General features: G+C 35.7%; 1 protein-coding gene across 5 annotated transcripts in view; it reads right to left on the bottom strand.

The window, feature by feature from the left end:
• The window catches only part of DNAJC13 (DnaJ heat shock protein family (Hsp40) member C13), a 116,338-nt gene that overhangs the window by 40,382 nt on the left and 50,836 nt on the right, over nt 1-25,120 (bottom strand). For 4 of the 5 annotated variants that reach the window (XR_011473690.1, XM_070433409.1, XM_070433406.1 and 1 more), the window contains 13 exons: nt 24,368-24,511; nt 20,543-20,557; nt 19,886-19,968; nt 17,916-18,069; nt 13,678-13,781; nt 12,671-12,830; nt 11,410-11,472; nt 8,935-9,036; nt 7,324-7,428; nt 6,349-6,551; nt 5,198-5,282; nt 2,689-2,843; nt 1,922-1,967 (listed from right to left, as the gene is read on the bottom strand). Coding sequence is in view for 4 of the 5 variants with exons in the window: in XM_070433409.1 (XP_070289510.1) it covers nt 1,922-1,967; nt 2,689-2,843; nt 5,198-5,282; nt 6,349-6,551; nt 7,324-7,428; nt 8,935-9,036; nt 11,410-11,472; nt 12,671-12,830; nt 13,678-13,781; nt 17,916-18,069; nt 19,886-19,968; nt 20,543-20,557; nt 24,368-24,511 (1,419 nt within the window). In the remaining variant the exon portion in view is untranslated. The remainder of the gene's footprint in view (nt 1-1,921; nt 1,968-2,688; nt 2,844-5,197; nt 5,283-6,348; nt 6,552-7,323; nt 7,429-8,934; nt 9,037-11,409; nt 11,473-12,670; nt 12,831-13,677; nt 13,782-17,915; nt 18,070-19,885; nt 19,969-20,542; nt 20,558-24,367; nt 24,512-25,120) is intronic. The other variant, XM_070433407.1, reaches the window with a different exon arrangement.

The raw sequence follows: 25,120 nt of genomic DNA, 5'->3' as shown, positions 1-25,120 counted from the left end.
TTTGGAAATTTAGATAGAAACATGGCAAAATGTGGTGGTTTAAAGTGGCTTGACAAGCTCCAAGGTGAACTAACACCTCCAGCCCTGCAGGAGTCTTAACCTCCTCAGGTGCCAGGGCTGCCAACTGGCCTTTGGCCATGAATAATAGTGATGGACAACACAGAAAGATGGAAAAGACATTAACATCAGTTATTCTGTGTCACATCGCTGATTGCCGTTTCCACCTGTACCTGCTGCTTGTTTTCAAAAACAAGTAAAATTAGTAAATCCAGAAAATCAAGATCTTAAAGCAGGGATGGGGAATATCGGGCCCTCGGGCCACATAAGGCCAACAAAATCATTTGGTCTGGCCTTGCCAAGGCATTAAGGGTGAGTTAATTAAATGTTTGACCAAATATATATATAGCAGGTTAATTTTTAAGTTGATAATTTTATACAGCCTGCAAGTGATGTTATAAATACCCACATGGCCCTTGGCAGAAAAAAAGCTTCCCCAACCCTGTCTAAATGAGTCTGTTGGCATGAAGGGTGGCTAGGACTTAGATGAAGAATTCCTATTCAAAGTAAGTATAATTAACTATATTAAAAACTCCATATTGTCTGGCTGGCCAAATGGAGTCAGGGTAATGATCACACTTAATCATACTAAATTTTTAAACTCATTTTTTTTGCCTGATGTAAATAAAATCCTAAAGACAATAAGAACTTCTCTTATTTCCTTCTAGGCAAACTGAGGACATTTCATTTCTTTAGGATTTGGCAAAGATCCAGGGAAAAAACCCAGACATGGTTTTATCACTTATTGCAAAGAAAAATTAGATTATGAATATTTTCAGGCCTTTTGCTAATAAAAGCCATAAATTTACTATCTGTTAAACTTTTAGATTGCTTGTTCTGTTCTTTACAATACTATTATTTAGTAATTCCTGTATCCAAAGTTCTGGTATAAAAAAACACTTTTGTTGTAGTTATTCTAAATATTGTTAGGTGAAATGATATGCATAGTTTCTCATATAAAATTTGAAAACATATGAATAACTGCACCACAAAAAGGAATAATGCCCAAAATGCTTAAGGCTATATTAATGCTTAAGGCTATATTTAGGAGCAATTTTTGAAAACTTTTTTTATATTTTCATTTTCCATTTGTATAAAGTTATGAAAATGACACTAGCATGAACATCACTTTAATATTATCAGAAAGACAGACTATTTCGTAGCTTCACTGGCTACTCTATAAAACATGCAGTTTGGTCTAGTGTCAAAGTGGTCTAACATTCCTTGGTTAGTCTCCTAAACAAATGGTCTGGTTTTGGTTTATTCTTATGCTCTTAAGAAAATCTGAAAACCAACGCTCCATGAAAAAAGCCTAACGAAATTTGAAACACACTTCAGTTATGTGTTGACAAAAATATCTCTGCAAATGTATAAAGTTTCAGGTTGAATAAGTCATCTTTTTCTAGATTCCTTCTTTCCCTCCTCAGTAAAATGGCAAGAACACTTGAAAGCGCCTAAAAATTGAAGTAGCTTTAAAAAAGAAATCACCTCCTTGGAATCTGAACAAAAGGAAGTTTAAGTCATACTGAATGTTAATTGATATATGACTCTGGTATATAATGAACTATTTATGAAAATTAATCCAAATTTTACACAAAGGGACCAAATCACATTCGCAGTGGTGTTACATTATAATCCACATCTTCAATTTCCAATATTAAGTCTAATGGGCAACATTTATTCTCATTTAAAAAATATTAGCTTAGACTAATGTGATGTACCACAAGGGACTGTAAAAATGGACTAAAGTAACACCTGCCCTCACGTGCTCCTAATCCAGTAAACACGCACAGCTCTGGAAGCTTTGTTGCCAGCACGTCTTACCCCGTGTGAAACATGCATGCAGAGGATTCACCTGGCTTACCTCCTCTGACTTGAAAGCCTGCTTGGCATGCGTGTGCTTCAGAAATCTAGGGGAAAAGATTACTGATCAGACACAGGAACTGATTTAGATTTAGTAACCTTAGTTTTTTTAAAGATGAGGTCTTTCTATATTAGTAAAAGCCATAAAAGGCAACTTGTAAATCCAGATCGCCAAAATGTTTAATTTCTCGTTAACACAAGAACTTAAGTGAACAGAAAGGTTTTTCAACTATGGTCATATTAAGATTAGATAATAACGTGAAAAGTTATCCAATTTTTGAAATTATTTATTTTTATTGTATTTATTGAGAGGGAGAAGAAAAGAGAGAGGGAAACATCGACCTGTTTTTCCACCCATTCATGCATCCACTGGATGCTTCCTGTGTGGTGCTCTGACTGGGGACCAAACCTGCGACCTTGGCACATCAGGACAATGCTCTAATCAACTGAACTACCCACCAATAGCACAAAGTATCCAAATTTAAGAAAAAAAACAAACATAAAATTGCATGCACAATAGGAATATGGTTACATTAAATATGTATATTAAAATAGTAGGTGGTAAAATTCTTATGTTAGATGTGATAAAAGTGGTAAGTGTTGTAATACTAAGTAGCTTTCCCCTATTTGTCTAATTTCTAAATTTTCAGACATATAAACTACTTTTATAATGAAAAGTTTAATGAAAGCAATGTTGTACACACACACATATCAATCCATGTACAATTCAAACAATAATTTTAAATAGATTATCATTAGAGTTCTTACCGAGCCACAGGAAGCACATTGGAACCTGTATACATCATGATAAAGAAAAATACTCCACTAAGATAAAGACGAGGTAACTGTGGGTTATCTTGCATGATATGGTATAACAAAATAGCAACTTTCTCAACAAGGATAGGGTCAAAGGTCAGCAGTAGCTAAAAAAAAGAAATAAAATGTTTTTGTTATTGGGTTGTAAAAAAATTGCAATATCATCATTCATTTTAGATTTATGTATTTCTTGTACTGAGGTTACAGTTTCTTATATGCAGTAAGTTACAAAATAAAAATCCATGGGATTCTGTAAGCTTGTCTATCAAATGTTACTAGTAAAAAAACACCTTAAAACAAGAATAAATACTAGCTCAGATTAGGAGGTCCAAGTTTTAGATTCAGATATGAGATTCTAAAAAGATCTGAAGATGATTCATTTCACAATAGTTAATGCAGAGATATAAAATATTAGAATTGATCAAAATTTATTCAGAAAAAGTCCAAATATGCCTGAAGCTGTTTTGTCATGATTATAGGTAAAATTGTTTCTTGTGCAGGAATCTTATGACAAAAGAAAAAAGAAAAGCAGCTACTCTTTGGGTTATTTTCAGTTAAGTGGATGTGAAGTATCCCCCAAAGAAGACTTAAGAACTCAAGGAGCAGAGCAGAGAACGCCATCAGCAAAACAGCAGTACACAAGAGATCTACACAAGCAGGTAGAGGACAAGAGGGTAACCAAATATCAGTAGGTCTCTAGAAATCTGAGCTGGCAATACTAGCATCTGTGATCACAGTAATGAATAAAAAATAAAAATCATACAACGTTGCTAGAATACTTGATAAAGAAATTTAGTAAGTTTTAGCTTAATAAAAGCGGCATTTCAACTTTCTATAAACAATTACTTCCAAAGAATCCCCAATTTGATGTCAAATGTTATAAGTAAAAAAAATAAATTTAAAACAAAAGTACTAGTTCAGATTAGAGGTCAAAATTTTAGATTCAGATACGAGACTATTTAAATAGCTATGTCTTTAAGTACATAATTTAAATTTCTCTGTATTTTGGTGTCTTAGTTGTTCAAGAAGGTGTTTAGTACTATGACATATTTTTTCAAGGAAAAATCAAGATATAGTAACACAGGATTTTCCCTAGTGTTAGCAGTAGTTGTAACATAGGACTTGAAAACACTTTTAACAAAATATGGGAATTAGCAGGCAAAATCCCAAAATATTTGAAATTGTGACTATACTAGAAGACATAGGACATTTACTGGTATCTTAGAGGCATCTAAGAGCAGTCTAAAAATTCTGAAGCTATTTCCAATGGTAAAACTGGTGATTGCTCTTAAAATCAAATGAAGTAAAAAATCTGTACAAACTAATATAGATAATGTTCCTGAAAACTACTACTGCCTAAATGTGCTTAGCAAGATTAAGGTCTTCCAGAACACAGACAATTAAAGAAAAACAAACAGCTTCTCAAAAATATATATATATATTTTAAATATATTTTATTGATTTTTTACAGAGAGGAAGGGAGAGGGATAGAGAGTTAGAAACATCAATGAGAGAGAAACATCCCTTAGCTGCCTCCTGCACACCTCCTACTGGGGATGTGCCCGCAACCCAGGTACATGCCCTTGACCGGAATCGAACATGGGACCCTTCAGTCCGCAGGCCGACGCTCTATCCACTGAGCCAAACCGGTTTCGGCCAAAAATATTTTTTAAACTCAGTATTAAAAAAATATAGGAGGCATATATTGTTAAAAGGAACTACTTTTATAATTAAAATTCTTCTTTTAAATAACTTTAATTATTTAGATATTACTAAAGATGTTTGGTTAATTAAAATAGATCTTTCCCCCACAAAGTTTCACGTTATACTGACCAAATCTGTTAAAATTTGTTTTTTAGCCATCTTTTCCGGGCCTGAAATTCAACAGCATTTGCATTTACTTCTTTCCTTTCAGTTTCATAGGTATTGGAAAAACATTTGAGAGAGTTAGATTTTCCAGTACTGTCCTTCACCTACATGCCGAGACGTTCCAGAATAGAAAACAAAAACCTCTCCCACCAGCTCACACATACAGCGCACATTCCTCTTGGCTGGGGGATGGGGAGGTGGTGGAACAGAAGGAACAGTAACTGCAGTGCACTTTCACTTAAGCATCTGAACAGAAATGTCCACAACAGAAAAGCCCGCAGCAAACCACAGTACATCACGTTTAAGTTATTACAGTGGTGTGATTATAAGAATGGATAATAACTAAAACCTTTTGAGAATAATTCTGGAGTCTAGAGTCTTCCCATATTTACATTCTTGGATACACAATCTCCCACAGTTTATTTAGAACATCAATTAGCAGTAAGTGTGAAGTAAATGTAATTCGGGGTTCAGGCTTTTTGAAAATGGAATAAACTACAAAGAAACAATGACTGGGGCTCCTAGTAAAATTAAATAAGAAAAATGATTCTTAAAATAGTATTCCTAATTTGGTAACAGAAGAGTAACTCACCTGAATAATATGGGGAAGGCAAGCATTGTCTGAGAGCAGTCTTTTCACTCTGGGTAAAGGCCGAATGATGGCATTATCTTGATCTCTAGAAAATATTTTCTAAGGTCAACTTTTAATATTTTCATGAAAATTTATATGATCAGAGCATATGACATTCTACTAGGCATGAAGCATATTACCTTACTTTTTTTGTTAATGAAGACTAAGCTCTCATACAGCTGGGAACATGATTAGGTATTTTGGTTTAAATCTATTTGGCTGCTTAATATGACTTCATTTCCTTCCATAAGATTTCCTTGAAAAACAGTACCCTAGAAGAGCCAGAGACTCTTATTTATTATTTAATTGATTAAACTTGGTGTTGTCTAACACTGTCAGTGGAGATTCCCCCCAAAGGGCATATCAAACTATGTCACATAAATTTAAACCATTTACCTACTCTCAGTATTTTCCAAGTAAAGCCTTAATTCAATGCTACATTATTCTAACTACTATTTATGTCACTTTAAGTCTGATCTGAATTTTAAAGAGAACTGGAACATGAAAGCCTCAAGTGTTACAAAAATGACAGTTCCTCAATAATTTCCATCACAAATATCTATAGCATAATAAAATAAAATGATGTACAAGCAAATATTTTATAAAGATTAAAATGTCTCATTCAAGGGTCATAATTATGATTATTACTAGATAACGAAGTCTCACCTTCACTCGTCAGGTGGGGCAAGATGTGAGCCTAGACTCATGTTCCTGTACCAGGAGTGGCTGACCTGACAGGTCAGGAGCTGGCACCTGCCACTGTCTACAGACTGCAGTGTGCTTATTTCAACAGTTTATACCTGATTCATATAAATGGCAGCTGTTACTATTGCTAGAAGGCAGCTAGCAAGCCTCAATATCATTATTTGTAGTCTCTCAGAGAAAGATGTTTTTAGCTACTTTACCAATATAATTTACAAATTGTTTCTTTATATCTTTTTTTTAAAAAGCTCCAAAATTCAAAGCAGCATTCCCCCAAGGCCACAAATGGAATACCGTTGCTTTAAATCACCAAAGTACTCCCATGCCATCACAGAGGAAGCATTTTTACAAATGAGGAGAAGATGATTAAGAGTCCCTGGTAACCATGGAAATGTTCAATTACATTTTACCTGCTTGGAAAATATCCACACATTGTGATCAACATGTTCAATATAAGGGTAGCAAGGTCAGTTTCATTTAGGACAGCCTGTCCACTGGCTAACAGACACCACTTAAGCTGAGGGATTGCCTGTAGTGGTCGCCATCCATCCATGCCTTGAGCCCAGCATCTGGTCTTTGCATTTAACATTCCTTTGGTCCACAGTTCTTGCATCTAAATGAAAGCAAGGCATCATTATTACAGACAAATAAAGCAAAATGAAAGGGTTTGCAAATGCTTTCTATTTTATAGTAAACACATACTAAACTATGAAATAAACATATAAGTTCACTATTAAAGAATAATAGTAAACTTTGTTGACAGGCCTTTAGGAACCCAAATTTGGCTACTAATAAGAAAATAACCATTTAGCTGGTCAGCCAGTGAGTATAAAGAAACACTGGAAAAAATTAAAACAATAGGCAGAATGTAAAATGACCAAATTATGCAAACAAAAGGCTTGGTGTTCTATAAAACTCTTTGGCTAAATTCTGAGCCTGGGAGGCTAAGGATGGGAGGGCAGAATCAAACATCAGCAGATGTGAAGATAGAAATTGCCTTTGGACTATACAGGCAATTTTTAATAAATTTCAGGCTGCATATTAAAACATCCTATTCATACAAAAAAGCTTTGTAGTTTAACATAATTATCAAGGTAACAACTGTTACATAAAATTCATTAAAAGTATGAGTACTACCTCCATTAACAACTGCTTTTAAACACTAAGGTTTGAAGACATCATTTAATATGTGTGAGTGTGTGTGTGTTTCTCTAGAAATGCAAACCATCCAATCCTTCATGGGGAAATGGAAAGGCAGAGCCCTTGGAGCTGATGACAGTAATTCAAAATATAGCGTTAAAATATTCTACTATCTCTGTGTGTACTAAGCACAAGGAAATAAGAAAGGCTATGACTTTCATGAAAAATTTCTCTGAGACACATACCTCATGAAATCCATACGGGCCACTCCTTTCTTTGTCTGCACTGCCAAAGTACCATTCCTTTTCACTCTCTCTTTTCATATCTGGAGCAGCTTCAATTACATTGCTCTAAGTTTTAAAATAATTTAGTTATTTTTTAAGACAGAAATTTAAGGGGGTAATTTTCATAAAAAGTTACATAGTACTAATTTCTTGGGTTTTATTCCTTTAAAAATTCACCTAAATTTTTAAGAGACTTTATTTTAAGAGGTAAGGGTTAAATGCCTAGCCTAATGGTCCAAAAAAAGTGACTTGTTTTCTAAGAAGCATTAGAAGTAAATGGGTTCTACATTCACTTAAAATCTAAGGTAAATTCAAAGATATCTACATTCCTGATGGTCCTTTATAAATTCTCAGGGCACTAAAATTTTAGTAGCAAAGAACACTGCAAATAGCTATAAAAATAAACATATACCATTAACCTTAAATCACAATGCTCAAATAACTAAAGTTCTTCTTTTGAGGGAAAAACTCATTCCAACTAAAAGTTTCAATAAGCATCTGATCCAAGAATTAAAATGTGGACAGGAAACTTTTAGTGGTTTTAAACACTTAGTTTCAATCTATTACCATCACTACAGGTCACTATTATATAGTTTTAGTTATCAATGTTTATAAAAATCTAAAATAAAATTTTATGTAATTATTATATTTTATTAAAACATGGTTTTTAAGTACTCTCATAACTATTTGCTTTCAGTTACTCATATTGAGAAGGATAACAAAGTGGTCAAGAGCATAGACTTCTGGGTTCTAACTTAGGCTCTGTTCCTTACTCACTGACCTTGGGCAATATACCTAGCCTCTCTGTTCCTTAGTTTCCTCATCTGTAAAATGGGAGCGTTGTTGGGGATTTAAAGGGTTAACATATTATGTGTACCAGAATAGTACCTGGTACACTGTCATGCTATACAGCATCACGATTACTATTATTCATTCATACCTCATAACAGAAAATGCCATCATCTATTCAAGTAGCACTTCTGTCCACACTCTAGCCAAAATTTAAAATGATACATTCCCCTGCACTAAGAGATTAAACTAAAACAAAGCATAACACAGAAAGGAAAGAAAGAAGGGAGGAAGGGAGGGAGGAAGGGAAGGAGGAAGAAATGTTCCATGAGCTAAGTATAGATCCCTTCTGTAAGTTAGGTATCAGAAGAGGCCTTTCAGCAGAGACTGGCAGCTCTGTCCTCTTACTGGCTGGTTTTGAGAAGGTTCCCAGATTCAATGTATATTCTTCATGGCTGTCAATGCTACAAGTTCTAGTTACATAAATGGTGAACCTAAAGGTTGCATTGCCTCAAAATAAGACACTAGCAATGTAGTTACTTTAAAAGACAAAGAGACATTGAAAAAATAAAAATGAATCATCACTGTCCATTTCGGATTGTTCTTACAGTTATTTTCCCATTTTTGTGTGACTTAATCTCCCCTGTATTAGTACTATACTTATTGGAACAATACACTTTTAGCCACATATACTGACGTATTTTCAGATTTTTATGATTCTTTTGATCCTAAAAGTATATTTCACGGATGTAAAACTCGTAAAATCTACATAAGAATACATACTTGCAGTGGTACCGTAGCTCGGCTTACATGGAGATGTGCAAGGGTAAGTAAGTCCACAAGGATTCTAATCCCATTTGAATCCATGAGATCCTTAACATTTTTCTAGGAGACAAAAACATTTTTACATAATCTAAAACCTTTCTCTTTAATATGTACTACTACCTAAAAGGCTCTCAACTAAGAGAATATTTGGAATCTGAAAAACTTAACATACAAGTGATACTAATTGATATTTCCAGAATTTTGTGTTCAAGGAACATGAATTTAGACAAAAATAAAAAAGGCTAAAGCTATATTACAAATATATCACATAAAAATATTTTTCTTAAACTACATTCTGAGCAAATGAAACAAAATAAAAATAAGCAAACAAATGAAAGGCTGGCAGGAATAACACCCATATAAACTCTGGTACTACAATTATCCTGCGTTTTACAAGGCCTTTTTGTTAATAAACAAATTATTCTATAATCAGAAGTAAAATCTGGCATATTAAAAAAACTTTTAATGTTCTAGTATATTTTTGTAAACATAAGATAAAACTAATAATTTCTTAGAAGTTAGGAAGAGATTATCATTTCAATTAAATTTTCTTAGGACTTATTAATTACACTTCATTTTAAAGCATTTGCATTATTTACTAAAGGACTAAAACTAAACAAGTTAATATTAGTATAAAATTTAAAAGAAACCTCAAATTTTATTTCAACATCATGCACTTATGAATGTTATAAATATTACAACTATAAATTCCTGTGAGAAACCAGCACAAACCGATTTAAATGTCTTAACCCTTTGCACTCCGAACCATTCTGGACATTGGCTACCAGCTACTCGACGCTACTTTGCGGCGGAAACGTGCATTTACAGACCCTCGTATTATTTAGTATAATTTTGGAACCAAGTAACGTATTATAATGATATTGGACTTATATGAATTGGGTGACATCGAGGAATGTATATTTGCAAAAAAACCAATATTTTATTGTTTATAATTTTGTACAGTATGATAAGTTTTGTAACACTCCCCAATATGCATTGCAGGCTGATTAGTGCATGTTTGACAGTAATAAGTGGTTTGACGCCTGCCACCAGGTGTTTTCCTGTTAGAACACACAATGCAGTCCCGTTTTCTTTGTCCCACATCGGGAATATGTAGTTTATTGTTTAATCCGACACAAAACCTGCTGACATTTCTTGTATATATCTTAGTAATTTTACGATATTTTGATTTAATTTCTTGTGCCATTTCAAGATAAAACTTCAGGGAAACATGCATGTCTCAAAAAGTTGCGTTGAAATAACTCAATTCCCCGTAATCACTAATAAACTGCAATGTCCCCTGAGAGGGGACATCCGAGTGATATGCTAGAATTCCGATGTCCCCTGAGAGGGGACAGCGGAGTGCAAAGGGTTAAAAATAAACTATGAAGAGCTAAAGTAACTTTTTATGTCTTCAAATTACTTGAAAATATATAATGATAAATCAAAATGTATATTGATAAATTAAAGTTTCCACTTTCTAATGGACTGACTGGGGGTGGGGGGAGGGGTGTGGGGGGTGCAGGAAGAGACAGGACAAAAATCGTACACCTATGGATGAGGACAGTGTCGGGGAGGGGGTAAGGGCAGAGGGTGGGGTGGGAACCAGGTGGAAGGGAGCTATGGGGGGAAAAAGAGGAACAACTGTAATAATCTGAATACAAATTTAAAAAAATAAATTTTCCACTTTCTGTAGAGTATTTATTTCACTTCAAATCTAATCCTAAAGATTCCCTAAAGAAAAATCAGCTAGCGATTTCACCCCTCATTATTCTTCACTAAGATAAAATTATCATTAATCAGTATCTGTAATGGTAGGGTAGGATGTACAGAGAATATCTGACCAACTTTTCCCTCTAGAACAGTGGTTCTCAACCTTGGCTGCACATTAGAATCACCTGGGAATCTTTTTTAAAAAAATATGTATTTTATTGATTTTTTACAGAGAGGAAGGGAGAGGGATAGAGAGTTAGAAACATCGATGAGAGAGAAACATCGATCAGCTGCCTCCTGCACACCCCCTACGGGGTTTGTGCCCACAACCCAGGTACATGCCCTTGACCGGAATCAAACCTGGGACCCTTGAGTCCACAGGCCAACGATCTATCCACTGAGCCAAACTAGTTAGGGCTGGGAATCTTTTTAAAATCCTGATTTCTGGGCCTCATCTTCCAGAAATTCTGTTTCTTTGTTACTAATGTTGTGGCCCCACCCCATAACAAAGAAACAATTTCCGGAGGATGAGGCCCAGAAATCAGGATTTTAAAGATTCCCAGGTGATTCTAATGTGCAGCCAAGGTTGAGAACCACTGCTCTAGAAGCTTTCTGATCTAAAAAAATTACCATGTCTGGATAATTAACTTAAACTGCAGTAATTTATCTTTTTGTTACACACTCATGTGACTTTAGAAATAACATGCAGAAATACTGTACCTTATTAAGGATCAACTTGTTAAGGAAGAGGATTAATCTATCTCGTTCAAGTTTATCTGTGCACTATTGAAATAAATGAGAATTTAGTCAGAAGTGAACAGAAACACAAGTTAGATGTTATCATCACTGGACAAGATCAACCAGCAGCCAGTAAGAAATAATGTCATCTTTTAAACATTAAGAAAATCAAAGATCAATTATTAGAAATCCTCCAATGTTTTGCATTCTCTGCAATTTTATATAACTTCTCTCATGTCCCTAGATAGGCGGATATTTTAAAAGTCATAAAGAGATTACTTCAACATACAGCTTTAAGAATATATGTAAAAATTAAAATAAGTGAATTAGCTCAAATAATACCTTGAATTAAGTAAAAATTTCAAATAATTGATTAATGATGTTTCACATAATCACATCATGATAAATACAAACAAGAAGGAAAATGTATCTGCCTAAAATACAAATGCTATGCCACAAGTACTCAGGTTCACTACAGTAACTGAATTAAGAGTGTGGTGTAACAGCAAACAATAAGGATTTTCAGCTGGTTATATTATTTTCTAGGTATGTTTTGTGACCTTACTCAGAATCAAGTTTCTAATCTACAGCTGAGGGAATTATAACAAGCATTGATGGCTATTTGCAAAATTGGTGAAATGGTTCTAAAGCAGTTCTCTAAAATTTAAATTGTTAAGTATAGAAAGAATGTAAACACAAATGAAAAAAACAAAGTGTACACACTGAAGCAAGAAGGTAACACTCAAACTTGAGCTGCGCCATGGATGACCTGATCAATTTGTTCTTTCCTCCTACCATGCTCAAGTGTTAAATGACCAACTTTCTAAAATAAAAAGGTGCTAACTCACTTCCATTTTATTGGTTATCACTATAGTGCTGAAAAGATTTACTAGCTCCACACTTCAAAGTTTAGTATGCTAGCATCATTTAAGATTTTTCCAAAATGGAAAACCAAAAGTACATAAAACTCTTTTACACACCTGTCCAGCTCATCCATATTTAAAGATTGACAAAGAGGTTGCTTAAGTCGTTCAAAAGCAGCAAATGAAAAAAATAAACAAGTACTAACCCATTAGTCATTTCCTACTCATCTATAAATAAGTATAATGTAAATTAAAAAAAAAACTCATGCAGAAAGTTATGGTAGCAAGGCAATCAAACAGAATTTAAATGTAATATTGAAAATCTAAACATGTACTGCAATGACAGTACCAAGTAGCAGTTTCCTTAAATGATATCTTACCCTTTCTAACATTCCAATGATATATCGTGTATCTGTAAAAGGTCCTATTTCTTCATGACATCTGCCATAAACAATAGCAAGGGCTTGTAAACATAGACACTTCATGTTTACTTTTGGGGTGAGCAGGAAACGATGATAGAGCTCATTGAAAAATTCATACCTAGATTTAAAAAAAGTTCACAATAAAATTAGCCATGAAACAGTAAAAACATATATACAGTATGTTTTAAGATCACCAGTGGATGCCTAAAAACCAGATAGTAACAAACCCTATATGTTCTATGTTTTTTCCTATACATACAAACCTATGGTAAAGTTTAATTTATAAATTAGGCACAGTAAGAGATTAACAATTATTATTAATAAAATATAACAATATAGTGTAATTAAGTTATGTGAACATGGTCTCTCTCAAAATATCTGATAATGGAGGTGGTTACTAAGTGACTAGTGGGCAGAGAGCAAATACAATCTATAATAATAAAAGTGTAATATGCAAATCAACTGAACGGCCGAACAGCAAAATGACTGTCCAGAGGACCATGCTATGACACACACTGGCGCCAGGCCCGCCATCGACCCATGATCACCCCGCAGAGGGAGGTCCAGGCCACCAACCCTCAGGGAAATCGATGGGGGGGGGGAGGCTCCATGGAACCAGGGAACTGGGGGTGTGTGGCAGCAGATGCCAGGCCAAGGCAGGTGCGGGGCCGGGGCTGCGAAGCCGGCAGCCGGGGAAAGGAAGGCCTACCTTGCACAAATTTTGTGCATCAAGCCTCTAGTGTGGGTATAAAGGACAAAGGGATGATTTATGGGATGGTGTGGGACAGCACAAGATTTTACCATGCTACTCAAATTGTGCACAATTTAAAACTCATGAATTGTTTATTTCTGGAATTTTTCATTTAATATTTTCAGACTGTGGTTGACTGCGGTAACTAAAACCACAGAAAGTCAAACTGTGGGTAAGGGGAGACTACTGTAACAAGATATAAAGACTAGCTTACGATCTCTTAATTGATCCACTTTCTTCATTCTCATCTTCTTCCAATAGTAATCTCAGATAATAGTCTCCTATTTTGATTTCCTCTGCCAAGCACTCATATTTAACCTTATTAATAAAAACAAATTACATTACTTTACAATATATTTTTGGCTATTTCCACATAATCATTTCTTAGATTCTGTCAGAGCTTTTTTCTTTTCTTGATAAGGCAGCCTTTAAATTAGTAATTTCATAATGAATTACCTGGTAATTCATTATTATTAATGTAACTATTTCAGTTAAATGTTAAATCAGAATTACACACCAATTTTATGAATGTAAAACTTGCTGATAAAAATTCACAGGACTACAATGGTGTCCATGAAGGCTTAAGAGAAGAAAGAATCAAAATACCTTCAGAGTATAAACTGCTTCATTCCCTTCTTACCTTGCCATGACCAAGCAAGGTGTAAATGGTCCTGCACCACACATAAGTTTGCCCAACTCAGACAAGCCACTTCAGGTCTTCCCTCATCTCCCAACACATCAACTATATATCACTTTATGATATAATGTTTTACAGTATTCACTGTCTGCATGTCAAATCACCCTACCCTACAAATAAGAGGTGACATACAAGACAGAGCCCATGATCAGAATCTGAGGTGGTACCAGAACCCTTGTACACAGGCTGCTTATACACTGTTAGGCTATTATCTATATACTAGTGGCCTGGTGCACAAAATTCCTGCATGGGGGTGGGGAGGTGTCCCTTAGCCCGGCCTGCACCCTCTCCAATCTTGGACATCCCTCTCACAATCTGGGACTGCAGGCTCCTAACTGCTCACCTGCCTGCCTGCCTGATTGCCCCTAACCACTCTGCCTGCTGGCCTGCTCGCCCCCAACAGTCCACCCCCCGCTGGCCTTCTCACCCCCAACTGCCCCCCCCCCCGTTGGCCTGCTCACCCCCAATGGCCCCCCTGCCAGCCTGCTCACCCCAACTCCCCCGCCCCGGCCAGCCTGATTGCCCACAACTGCCCACGCCCTGCTCGCCCCCATCTCCCTCCCCACTGCCAGCCTGCTTGCCCCCAAAAGCCCCCCCTACCAGCCTGCTCTCCCCCAACTGCCCCCCCTGCTGGCTTAATTGCCCCTAACTGCCTCTGCCTTGGCCCTGCCACCATGGCTTTGTCCAGAAGGTCTCCCAGTCTAATTAGCATATTACCCTTTTATTAGTATAGATATATAATAAAAGCGTAGCATGCTAATTAGACCAGATGACCTTCCGGATGAAGCTGGGGCTGCAAGGGCGGAGGCGACTGCAAGGGCCAAGCCCCTTGCACGAATTTTGTGCATTGGGCCTCTAGTAGATATATAAAAGGCTAATATGCTAAGTGTCTGTCTGACCGGTAGCTATGATGCGCACTGACCACCAGGGGGCAGATGCTCAACGCAGGAGCTGCCGAGCTGCAGTGACTCGGTAGCGGCGGCTCTCGAGTGTGCACCCTAAAACCAGAGAGGAGGGAGCCCGATTCCTCACAGGGCTGCACGATTCTACCTTTGGCCGTGGGTTATGTTGTTGCTGGGGCACTGTTGGCCCCGAATCTGGTTTACTGCACACTTGCATTTGCATTCCACACCCTGTACAACAGCAACTTTGAAGAGTTCCCTCTTGCACTCCAGGACTCCTTGGGGGATGTCGGAGAGCTGGTTTCAGCCCAATACCTGCAGGCCAGGCCAAGGGACCCCCCTGCCGGAGGGCCCCCACTCACTCCGCAAACGCCCTTCGAGCCACGGTGCCTCCCCAGGTGCGGCCAGTCGGGGAGGGACCACAGGAGGTTGGCTCCAGGGTTGTCTGGCCCATCTCACCCAGTCCCTTCCTGCCAGCCACCTTCTAATTAATTTCCTTTTAATGTGCACAAATCCGTGCAGCGGGTCACTAGTCTCAAAAAAAGACTTGAACGTAGCCCAGCTGATGTGGCTTAGTGGTTGAGCATCGACCCATGAACCAGGAGGTCATGGTTCGATTCCCAGTCAAGCACATGCCTGAGTTGTAGGCTCAATCCCTAGTAGGGGGCATGCAAGAGGCAGCTGATCCATGATTCTCTCTCGTCAATGTTTCTCTCTCTCTCTCCCACTCCTTTCCTCTCCCTGAGATCAATTAAAAAATATATATTTGCAAGCAACTGTAAAAAGGAATTAGCTGACCCGATTATCAAAATTATTTTTCCAAAGCCTAAAATAACTGACTTCTAAAAATATTAAGCTATACTTAATCAAATATATAATGTACATCCATTTCACTTTCTTTCTACACATTCTGAGCATTCAATTCATTCAACTTCTAATTATTAAGCATATACTGTGTGTGCCATGCACTGTTATAGTCATCAGGGATACAACAACAAACATAAGAATTTCCATCCTTACAGGAGTAGATAAAAAAGTAGAATATAGAATAGTTGATGATAAGTGCTATAGAATGAAAAAAAGCAAGGAAAGGGGATAGAGAGAATGTGTGTGTGTGTGTGTGTGTGTGTGTGTACGTACGTGTGTGTGTTAAGTAGAGTGGCCAGGGAAGGACCACTAATGATGTCAGCTATCCAGTGAAAAAAATGTTCTATGCAGAGGAGCAGCAAGTAGAAAACTCCTGAGTCAAGAACATCAATTTGGTGTTTTCAGGGAAGCCATTGTGACTGGAGAAAGAGTGAAAGGGTGAGCAGTAGGAGGTAAGATCAAAGAAACAATACTTGGGGTTCGGGGTTACACAGATCCTGTCTTGTAAGTCATTTTAAACACCCAGATTTTTACTAAGTGAGATGGGAAGCCATAGGAGCACCAGAGGGCTTTGAGCACAGAAGTGACATGATCTACTTCCATTTGAACAAGATCATACCACTGCTATGTTGATAATGAATTGTAGGGAGATAGGGGTAGAAGTAAAGATTGCTAAAATCCCAGAGAAGAGGGTTGGTTTCTGGATAAATTTTGAAGGTACATTGAATAGGATTTGCTGACAAGTTGGATTTGGGATATAAAAGAAATTATTTCAAGAGTTTGACCAGAAAAATAATGAGAAGCAACATTATACAAGATCAGAAAAACTGCAAGAGAAGTAGATTTAGGGAAAGAACAAGAGCTAAGTTCTAGAAGCTTGTTAAATATCCAATTACAGGATAAAAGTATGAAACCTAGGAAGGAAAGTAGCAGCAGGAGATAAAAATAAGAAAGCCACCAGTAAATAAAAAAATTTCAGCCCAGCTGGTCTGGCTCTAAGGTTGAGCTTCGACCCAAGAACAAGTTGGTTCAATTCCTAGCCTGGGCACAAGACCAGGTTGCAGGCTCAATCCCCAGTTGGGGAATGCAGGAGGCAGCCAATCGTTGATGTTCCTGTCTCATCAATGCTTCTATCTCTCTATCCCTTTCCCTCTTACTCCCTCTAAAAATCAATAAAAACATATTTAAAAAAACCAAAACAAAACATTTCAAGCCACGAGAATGGATGGGATCACTGAAACAATGATTATACATGAAAAAGGTCCATGAACTGATCCTTTGGGGCCAATAAACATTTAGCAGTTGGAAAAATAGGGAAAATGAGCAAATAAGGAGTGGCCAGTGAAGGAGGAGAAAATCCAAGAGAATATAGATTCCCAAAACCAAAGTAAAGAAAGTCTTTCAAGGAGGAGAAAATGAGCAAAATAAAATCATTCCATGTTTTTGAAATGCAGTTAGGTTAAAGATCAAAGATTACATGGTCATGAGCATGCTCTAATTTACAATTGTAATAAGAGTTTACATTATACACATGCACACAAAATTATCTACCACCAGATTTCTTGTTCTTGTTTTGTCATTTCTCACATCAATATTTTAATAGAATAGCAAAATATGGTCACATTCAGAATCAAATTACCAAAAAATTAATTAAACAAGCTATAAAGAACAAGGAGAACAGGTGATGTTTCCATGGAGAAAGAATCTAAAGGGGGAAAAAAGAAACCAAGTGAAGAACAGATCTAGAATGTATAGCATCAAATTTATTAAAACTGCTACACGATTCTCAGGTACAAAGCCGACTTACTGAACAAAATTTTTTATTTATTTTTTGTCTCATGCAAAGATTAAAGTTTTCCAAAGTTTCCTCCATAAAATTAAGAGAGAAAGGTAAGGATATATGTTATATAACTATAAACTTATAACACTCCAAAAATAATACATGCTTATTAAAAACATTAATATGCTATAAATATTAAACTTTACCTCAAATTCATGGTGGTTCCAGGCAATCACACTGGTACTACCAAGCTCTCTATCAATATTAAATGCTCTCATTTCAGATTCAAGACTATCTCTCAATTCTTCTCGTGTTTTGAAATTCCAAATTAGGTTTGATTTGGCATGGTCCTGACCAAACCTAGACATATATATATATAATCAGAAGGAAACAATAAGCATGAAACAAAAATCTATAAATATCCCTTATTACATCTTATAATAATGAAGAAAACAGTACAACTACTAAACTTTAGCAAGTATAAATAAAGAAAATAAAAATTCTGTAAAGTAAGTATACTAAAATGTTAATGGTAGAATTCTGATAGATACACAGCTATTCACTGTAAAATTACTTCACCCTTTCTACATGTTTGAAAGTTTTCATAGTAAAATGCTGGGGGGGGGGGGGGGGGGGGGTGGACACTGAACTCATACCATAAAACAAATCTGTGTGAATTTCAAAATAAAAAAACTGATATTTCAATCTTAATATATATATTGCTAATATAAATTCCAGACAGAAAATATTTAGATATCAAATTTGAAGTTGGGGAAGATAATTTCTGGCTTATTGGTGTGAAGTGTGTGGGATGAGCAACATTCTACATTAGAACCATATAAACTACCTAAGAAAGAATACTGATAAATTGCCAAGCACTGATTGATATTTTCCAAGTATCTTCCTTTTATTTCTGGAATAATTTAACCACTGTAATAAATTTGGACACAAGTCCGAACTGGGGATGAATAGGCTTCATATCCATTCACATTCAGTCTGTAATCCTCCTAGCAAGCCTGGCATCAGAGTTCTAAGGGAGTTCTAGGGGGCACACAATTGAGGGATTCCTAAGGAAGAAAAGCAAGGCATATTCTTGGAGTCAGACGCGCTACCGTTGCGCCACGAGGTCGACCAGCAAGGCATATTCTTAAGGCCATACTATCCCATATAATAAAAGGCTAATCGACTGAATGGCAGAAAGACTGGTCACTATGACGTGCACTGACCACCAGGGGGGGCAGACGCTCAACGCAGGAGCTGCCTCTTGGTGGTCAGTGTGCTCCCACAGAAACTGGGCTCATGGCTGGCAAGCACAGCTGCGGTGGCGGGGTCATCTCCCGCCTCCGCGGCAGCACTAAGGATGTCCAACTGACAGTTCAGGCCCCTCAGTTGGACATCCCCCGAGGCCTCCCAGAGTGCAAGAGGGTGCAGGCCAGGCTGAGGGGACCCCACACACACACCCAGTGCATGAATTTCGTGCACTGGGTCTCTAGTATTTTAAAAGTACTTTGGGAAGTTTTCAAAGCCCATATTTTCTTCTTTTAGCCAAAGTATAATCAATAGATCATCTTCCAGACTGAATACTATGAGTTATCTCAAAAAAGGTTTGCAAACTCCCCAAAATGTTTTTTTCAAAGAGTCCTTTTGTGTGTGTATGTGTGTGCTGGGGGGCGGGGGGGGCGGGTAATAGATGAGAATAAGACATGAGAATAAGACGGGGTTACCATGTTAGAAAAGCTGGAAAAGTATATCATGTAAGCTAACATGGATACTCATTTTCTATTAAGACTCCTTATGTTTCCATCATTCACCTCTTTTAAGACTCCATTCTCAACAAGGCTTCAAGTTATTAAGCAGTTATTTCTAAACCATAATAGTGTTTTAGTGTTTTAAAGTAACCATCTATAAACCTTACTAAACATTTAAAAATAACTTAGGCTCTTTAGTCTACCAACATTCTATAAAAGGCTTTAATTTTACTGAAGCATCATTGAAAGGTCATACCAATCTTAGTGGTTATAGTTCCTGACCTCAATAGCATAAAAATACCTGTGGCATAAAGCACTAGTTCCAAACAAATAAAAAAAAACAACAACAAAAAAGATTTGTCATGATTCTTTTCTAATGGAAATGCCAAACTTAATCTACGTTGAAAAAAAAAAGGCCTTTAGTTTACCTATAATAGAAGAGATCCCAATTTGCTTCTATTTTTATTCTTTGTCTTCTCTTTCGAAGAACTACTGGCTTTTGGTTTACATTCTGGAAAAGAAAGAAACTTCATAGTGCTCAATCTGGGGCTACCAAGTAGGCTCAATCAAAAGATCATCACTTTGTAAGTGATAAGAAATATTTCCTTCATCAAATTTTGGCAGAAACAAAACTACTGAAATAAAATCTATAAAATATGAGCATAGAACATTAGATTTATTACAATATAATACTTTGTCAGCATATACTTCTATAGTGTTACTGAAATATTTTCATGTAGTCTAAATTCATTGTTTCAACACCAAACTTCGTTAAAATTTATAGTGATGACTAATAAAATTTGTAATAGCCAAAAACAGTGATTTGTTTTAAACATTTACATGCAGTTAATACAGAAGCCATGGGAAAATAATGAAAGAAAAAGATTACAGGTCATGAAACTGCTACCAAAGTCAAGAAGAGTAAGATAAAATTAAAATAACTAATGGACAAGAAATAAGTATCTATATCCAGACACATGTGAAGTGAGACTTGAATTTAATTTATTAGACAAAGAATATCAAAGATAATTCCACATGCCAGACAGATATGAATTTCACACATGTAGCAGGAACTTAGAACTCACCATATTGTTTCTGTCCTGAATTTAATTGTAAAAAGGAAAAAATAAACATTTTTTAAAGAAAATAGAGTGAGCCTATATCTGCTAAGCTATATACAAATTTTACAAGTATGTCACCAATATACACCACCTTCATTTTAAGACAGAAAAAAAGGCCCAGCTGCTTCTCAGACTCAAATTTTAGGCAGTTATAAACCCATTTAAAATTTCACAAAAAGCTTTGGCCACCATTCCAGAAAAAAAAACAAAAAACGTATGTAAGGTTTACAACTGAAGTGGAAGATTTTAAAGATTTCTTGAAGTCTATACATAGACTGCAGGTTAAAAATCTCTATTCCAAGTAAAACCTATATGTATTTCAGACATGAAAATTTTATCTTCAATGTGACAGAAACAAAAAGTGGAAGTAGTATTGATTAAAACATGAAAATCTATAACTTCATTAAATAAGTGGCAAATTATATAAAAAAAGAGACTAGATGATATAGAGAGAATAAAGGTAAAATGAGCAGTACATTTTATTTATTTATTTATTTTTTTAAAATATATTTTATTGATTTTTTACAGAGAGGAAGGGAGAGGGATAGAGAGTTAGAAACATCGATGGGAGAAAAACATCGACCAGCTGCCTCCTGCACATCTCCCACTGGGGATGTGCCCGCAACCCAGGTACATGCCCTTGACCGGAATCGAACCCGGGACCTTTCAGTCCGCAGGCCGACGCTCTATCCACTGAGCCAAACCGGTTTTGGCATGAGCAGTACATTTTAAAAAGTAAATGCTCTTTGAAATATAAAACCTATTAACTATAACAGAAAATGTTTTCTACAAATTTTAATTCTATGTACTATCTTGAAAAGTAGTGTAAGGTGAACTTGAATAAAATTTATATTCAATTAATGATAAATCTTTCCTTAAAATCTTAACTAAGAAGTACTTTCTTCAATTTTCAGGACAATAAGCTAGGTGTCTAGAGTAATGAAAATGTAAATGCTATACCAAAAAGATAAATAGCTCTCCAAATCCTGGGCTGACTGATTCAGAGACTTAGTCTTATTAAGTCTAAGCCCCAAATAGCTAAACAAATCCCAAAACGAAAAAAAAATCACATAAATACATAAAAAGTAATTTTTATATAAACCAAAGGTTATTAATCCAACCAAACATTAGCTATATATGGAAATTACTTCATAAACATCCTGATTATATATGAAATGTAGTTTATTTCAAAGATTTGCCAGTTAATCTTGACAATGGTTAATTTCAGACTTTAGCTAAGGCATAAGATCATTCCAATATGTGGTGTTAATATATACGAATAAAACAGTCACAAAGGTTATTATTTTATTAAAATATTAATGCTGAAAACAGTATTCTGGCAGAAATAATTAGTATGCTACCAAAATAATTTCTTGACCAACATTTGTCTATTTGGTGTTATTATTTGCTCAACATTTTAGATAATACCCCGTGTAAATGAAACCAACAACCAATTAAACATTATTGATATTAAAAATAAATTCCCTCTGAATTGTTGTCTTTTAATAACAGATGTTATCCACATTTCTAGCTTCAACAACTTTAGAGCACTCTCCCTCTGGGGAGCAGGCCCGAATCTTTCCTGTCCCCTCTTCCCTCAGGACCAATTACCTTTACCTTTCTGTGTCCTAAGCTCTAAAGGGCCTCTTTCTTTTACCTCTGTAACTCTTCTCCTGAACCCATTTCTTCTACCACTCCCTTCTTCTACCTGACTTTCTAAATAAACTTTCTCTTATAGTTTGAAGGAAGGAAGGAAGGAAGAAAGGAAGGAAGGGAGGAAGGAAAGAGAGAGAGAGAGAGAAAGCAAGCAAGCAAGCTAGCTTTGGATTCAAACTTAGGCTGGATAAATGTGACATATGAAATCTGATGCTAAAAACTTATTTTCAGTATAATTATATCCGATAGCTTAAAAAACATTATTTTAGAAATGAGTTTAACCACCTAAAGCCACAGTTTGTAATTTTTAATAACTGCTAAAGCAGATTTACAGTTGTGAGTACACAAAATAGCTTATTCTTGTATTTTTTATTATATTATTTTCCATATGAACAACTGTAACCCTACTCTCTTACCCCCCCCCATCTAGTGCTTTTATTATCTTGCTTGTACATCAAATCAACCCTGTAGGATAGAAAAGGGAGGTATTGTTATCTGATTTTATGAAAGAGGAAAGTAAGGTTCTGAAAACTCATAATTTGCTATATGGGTTAATAAGAGACAAAACCAGGCTAAGATGTAGGTTAATCAATTCAAAGTTCAGAATTCCTAGGCATTTGAAAGCCTGTCTAATAACTCTTTATATTGTATATGTCACTCATACACATTAGCATTAACTAATTATGCTCAAGTTCTAGAGAACTTTGCTTTGGTCTCAATTTCATATAGACACACAACACTCTAATATTTGTTCTGTTGCACCTGATGTATATGTTTAGATGTTCTGAAAATTCATAAAAAACTTGTTTTAGAAAGATATTTCTATTACTTTCCTTGAATAAGGAAACAGCTACCATAAATAAAGAGATGGTTAAAGGAAAAAAATTTAACTGTGATCAACAAATACCATAAGATCAAGTCAATTTTTACAGGAAGACACCTTAAATCATTCTTAACCACTGCACATTCTATCCTAAATAGAAGAATGGACACTACTGAATTAGGTTCTGCAGCACATAATACATACTGAAAAATTAGACTAAAACTGACTAAAAATTAGACTAACACCTGACCTTGATTTGAGAATGTAATATTGAAAATTTCAAGTACACAGCAAATTTACTTTAAAAATGTGCATCCCGCCCTACAATGTCTCTCTCACATCGATGTTTCTCTCTGTGTCTCTCCCCCTCCCTTCCATTCTATAAATCAATGGAAAAATATCCTTAGGTGAAGATTAAAAAAACACACACAAAGAAACAAACACAAAAAATGTGCACCCCATTTCTAAAACACTAGTCTGGCTAGCTCTCAATTAAATAGCTAAACAGGAGCACTGGCTGGTATGGCTCAATTAGTTGGAGCATTGTGCGGAATATCACAGGTTTGATTCCCAGTCAGTTAACATATACCAAGGTTGTGGGTTTGACCCCTATTCGGGGCGCATACCAGAGGCAACCAATCAATGTCTCTCTCACATCAATGTTTCTCTCTATTCCTCCCTCTCTAAAATCAATAAAATAATAATAATAATACCTACTTTTATTATATGTAATTTCTTTTATTTTTTAAAAACCTAACAGGCCCAGATGGCATGACTCAGTGGTTGAATGTTGACCTATGAACCAGAAGGTCATGGTTTGATTCCCAGTTAGGGCATATGCCCAGGTTGTGGGCTTGATCCCTAATGTGGGTCGTGCAGTAGGCAATTGATCAATGGTTCTCTCTCACCATTGATGTTTCTATCTTTCTCTTCCTCTCCCTACCTCTCTGAAATCATTAAAAAAATAAACAGGAAGGGCAACTTTATTTTTATAGCTACAAAACAGAGTTCAGAGAAAGAAGGAAACAGATGTATATAAAGGAAAAAAGTATTGAAACCCAAAGTTATGGAAGAAAATTAAGAGTAAAATTTTATATTAAATTTCATATTAAATACCTAACTAAAACCCTAATCATTGATTCAGAAAACTATGAATTAAGAAAAATTCACATCTATGAATCAGAATTAGGCAACATTTCTTCAAGTGCTCAGTCACAAATATCTGACCACCATCTCAGTGAGCAGCAAAGCTACAGTGAACCTAGAATATACAGAAGTGCTGGAACTTTGGAAGCAAATTTTCTTTTTACCTCTTTTTGAGAAATACCCATTCTATCTCTCCAATGCATCAACACAAGATCCACTTTTTCTTTGGCAAACTTTTCAACTTCTTTAGCAGCTTTTCCAGCTAGTCTTTGCCACTCTGGAACTTTATTAAATTTTCCATACTGATCCTGTAAAATAATGTTGAAATCCATTACAGTCCTGTTTGCAAATTTATTATAAAAATGTAACTAAAGCTGATTCACACTATTTTACATGATTAAATACTGAATGTTAGGGCTCAGTGAAAAGACAATTTCTGCAATAAATTATACTTTTTATTAAAGAAATCTTAACCTTCTACTTAGTTTTCAAGATGATTCCTTTTAGAGAAATGGCAACATGTAATTGGAGGGTGGGTGCAGAGAAATTTGGTGAGTACAGAAAAAAACAGACACAAAAGACAGTAAGTAACAAAATATCTTAAAACATGTTAAGGAATATTCTCAGACACCCTAACCTTAATAATTAAAATAGCTCTGCAAGAAAAAAATCTGAATTAAATTAACTTTTGCAGTGTTGGCCCCTTTCACCAACATTTATCAATTATATGCAAAACATAACATTACACATTTGAATTTTTTTAATTTAATTTTTGTTTTGTTTTATTGCTTAAAGTATTACAAAGAGTATAACATATGTCTCCTTCCCCCCCCTTGACATTTTTAAAAAAAATAATTTCCAAAAACATGACAATCAGCTCAATTAGAGAAACAAAATATACAAAATTATTACTATTC

The sequence above is a fragment of the Myotis yumanensis genome, unplaced genomic scaffold (genome assembly GCF_028538775.1).
Source record: "Myotis yumanensis isolate MYYU_CA2020_CCGP unplaced genomic scaffold, mMyoYum1.0.hap1 SCAF_14, whole genome shotgun sequence".
Classification (NCBI taxonomy): Eukaryota; Metazoa; Chordata; class Mammalia; order Chiroptera; family Vespertilionidae; genus Myotis; species Myotis yumanensis.
The sequence above is the reverse complement of the archived record's forward strand: the minus strand, read 5'-3'. Positions and strand labels throughout refer to the sequence as shown.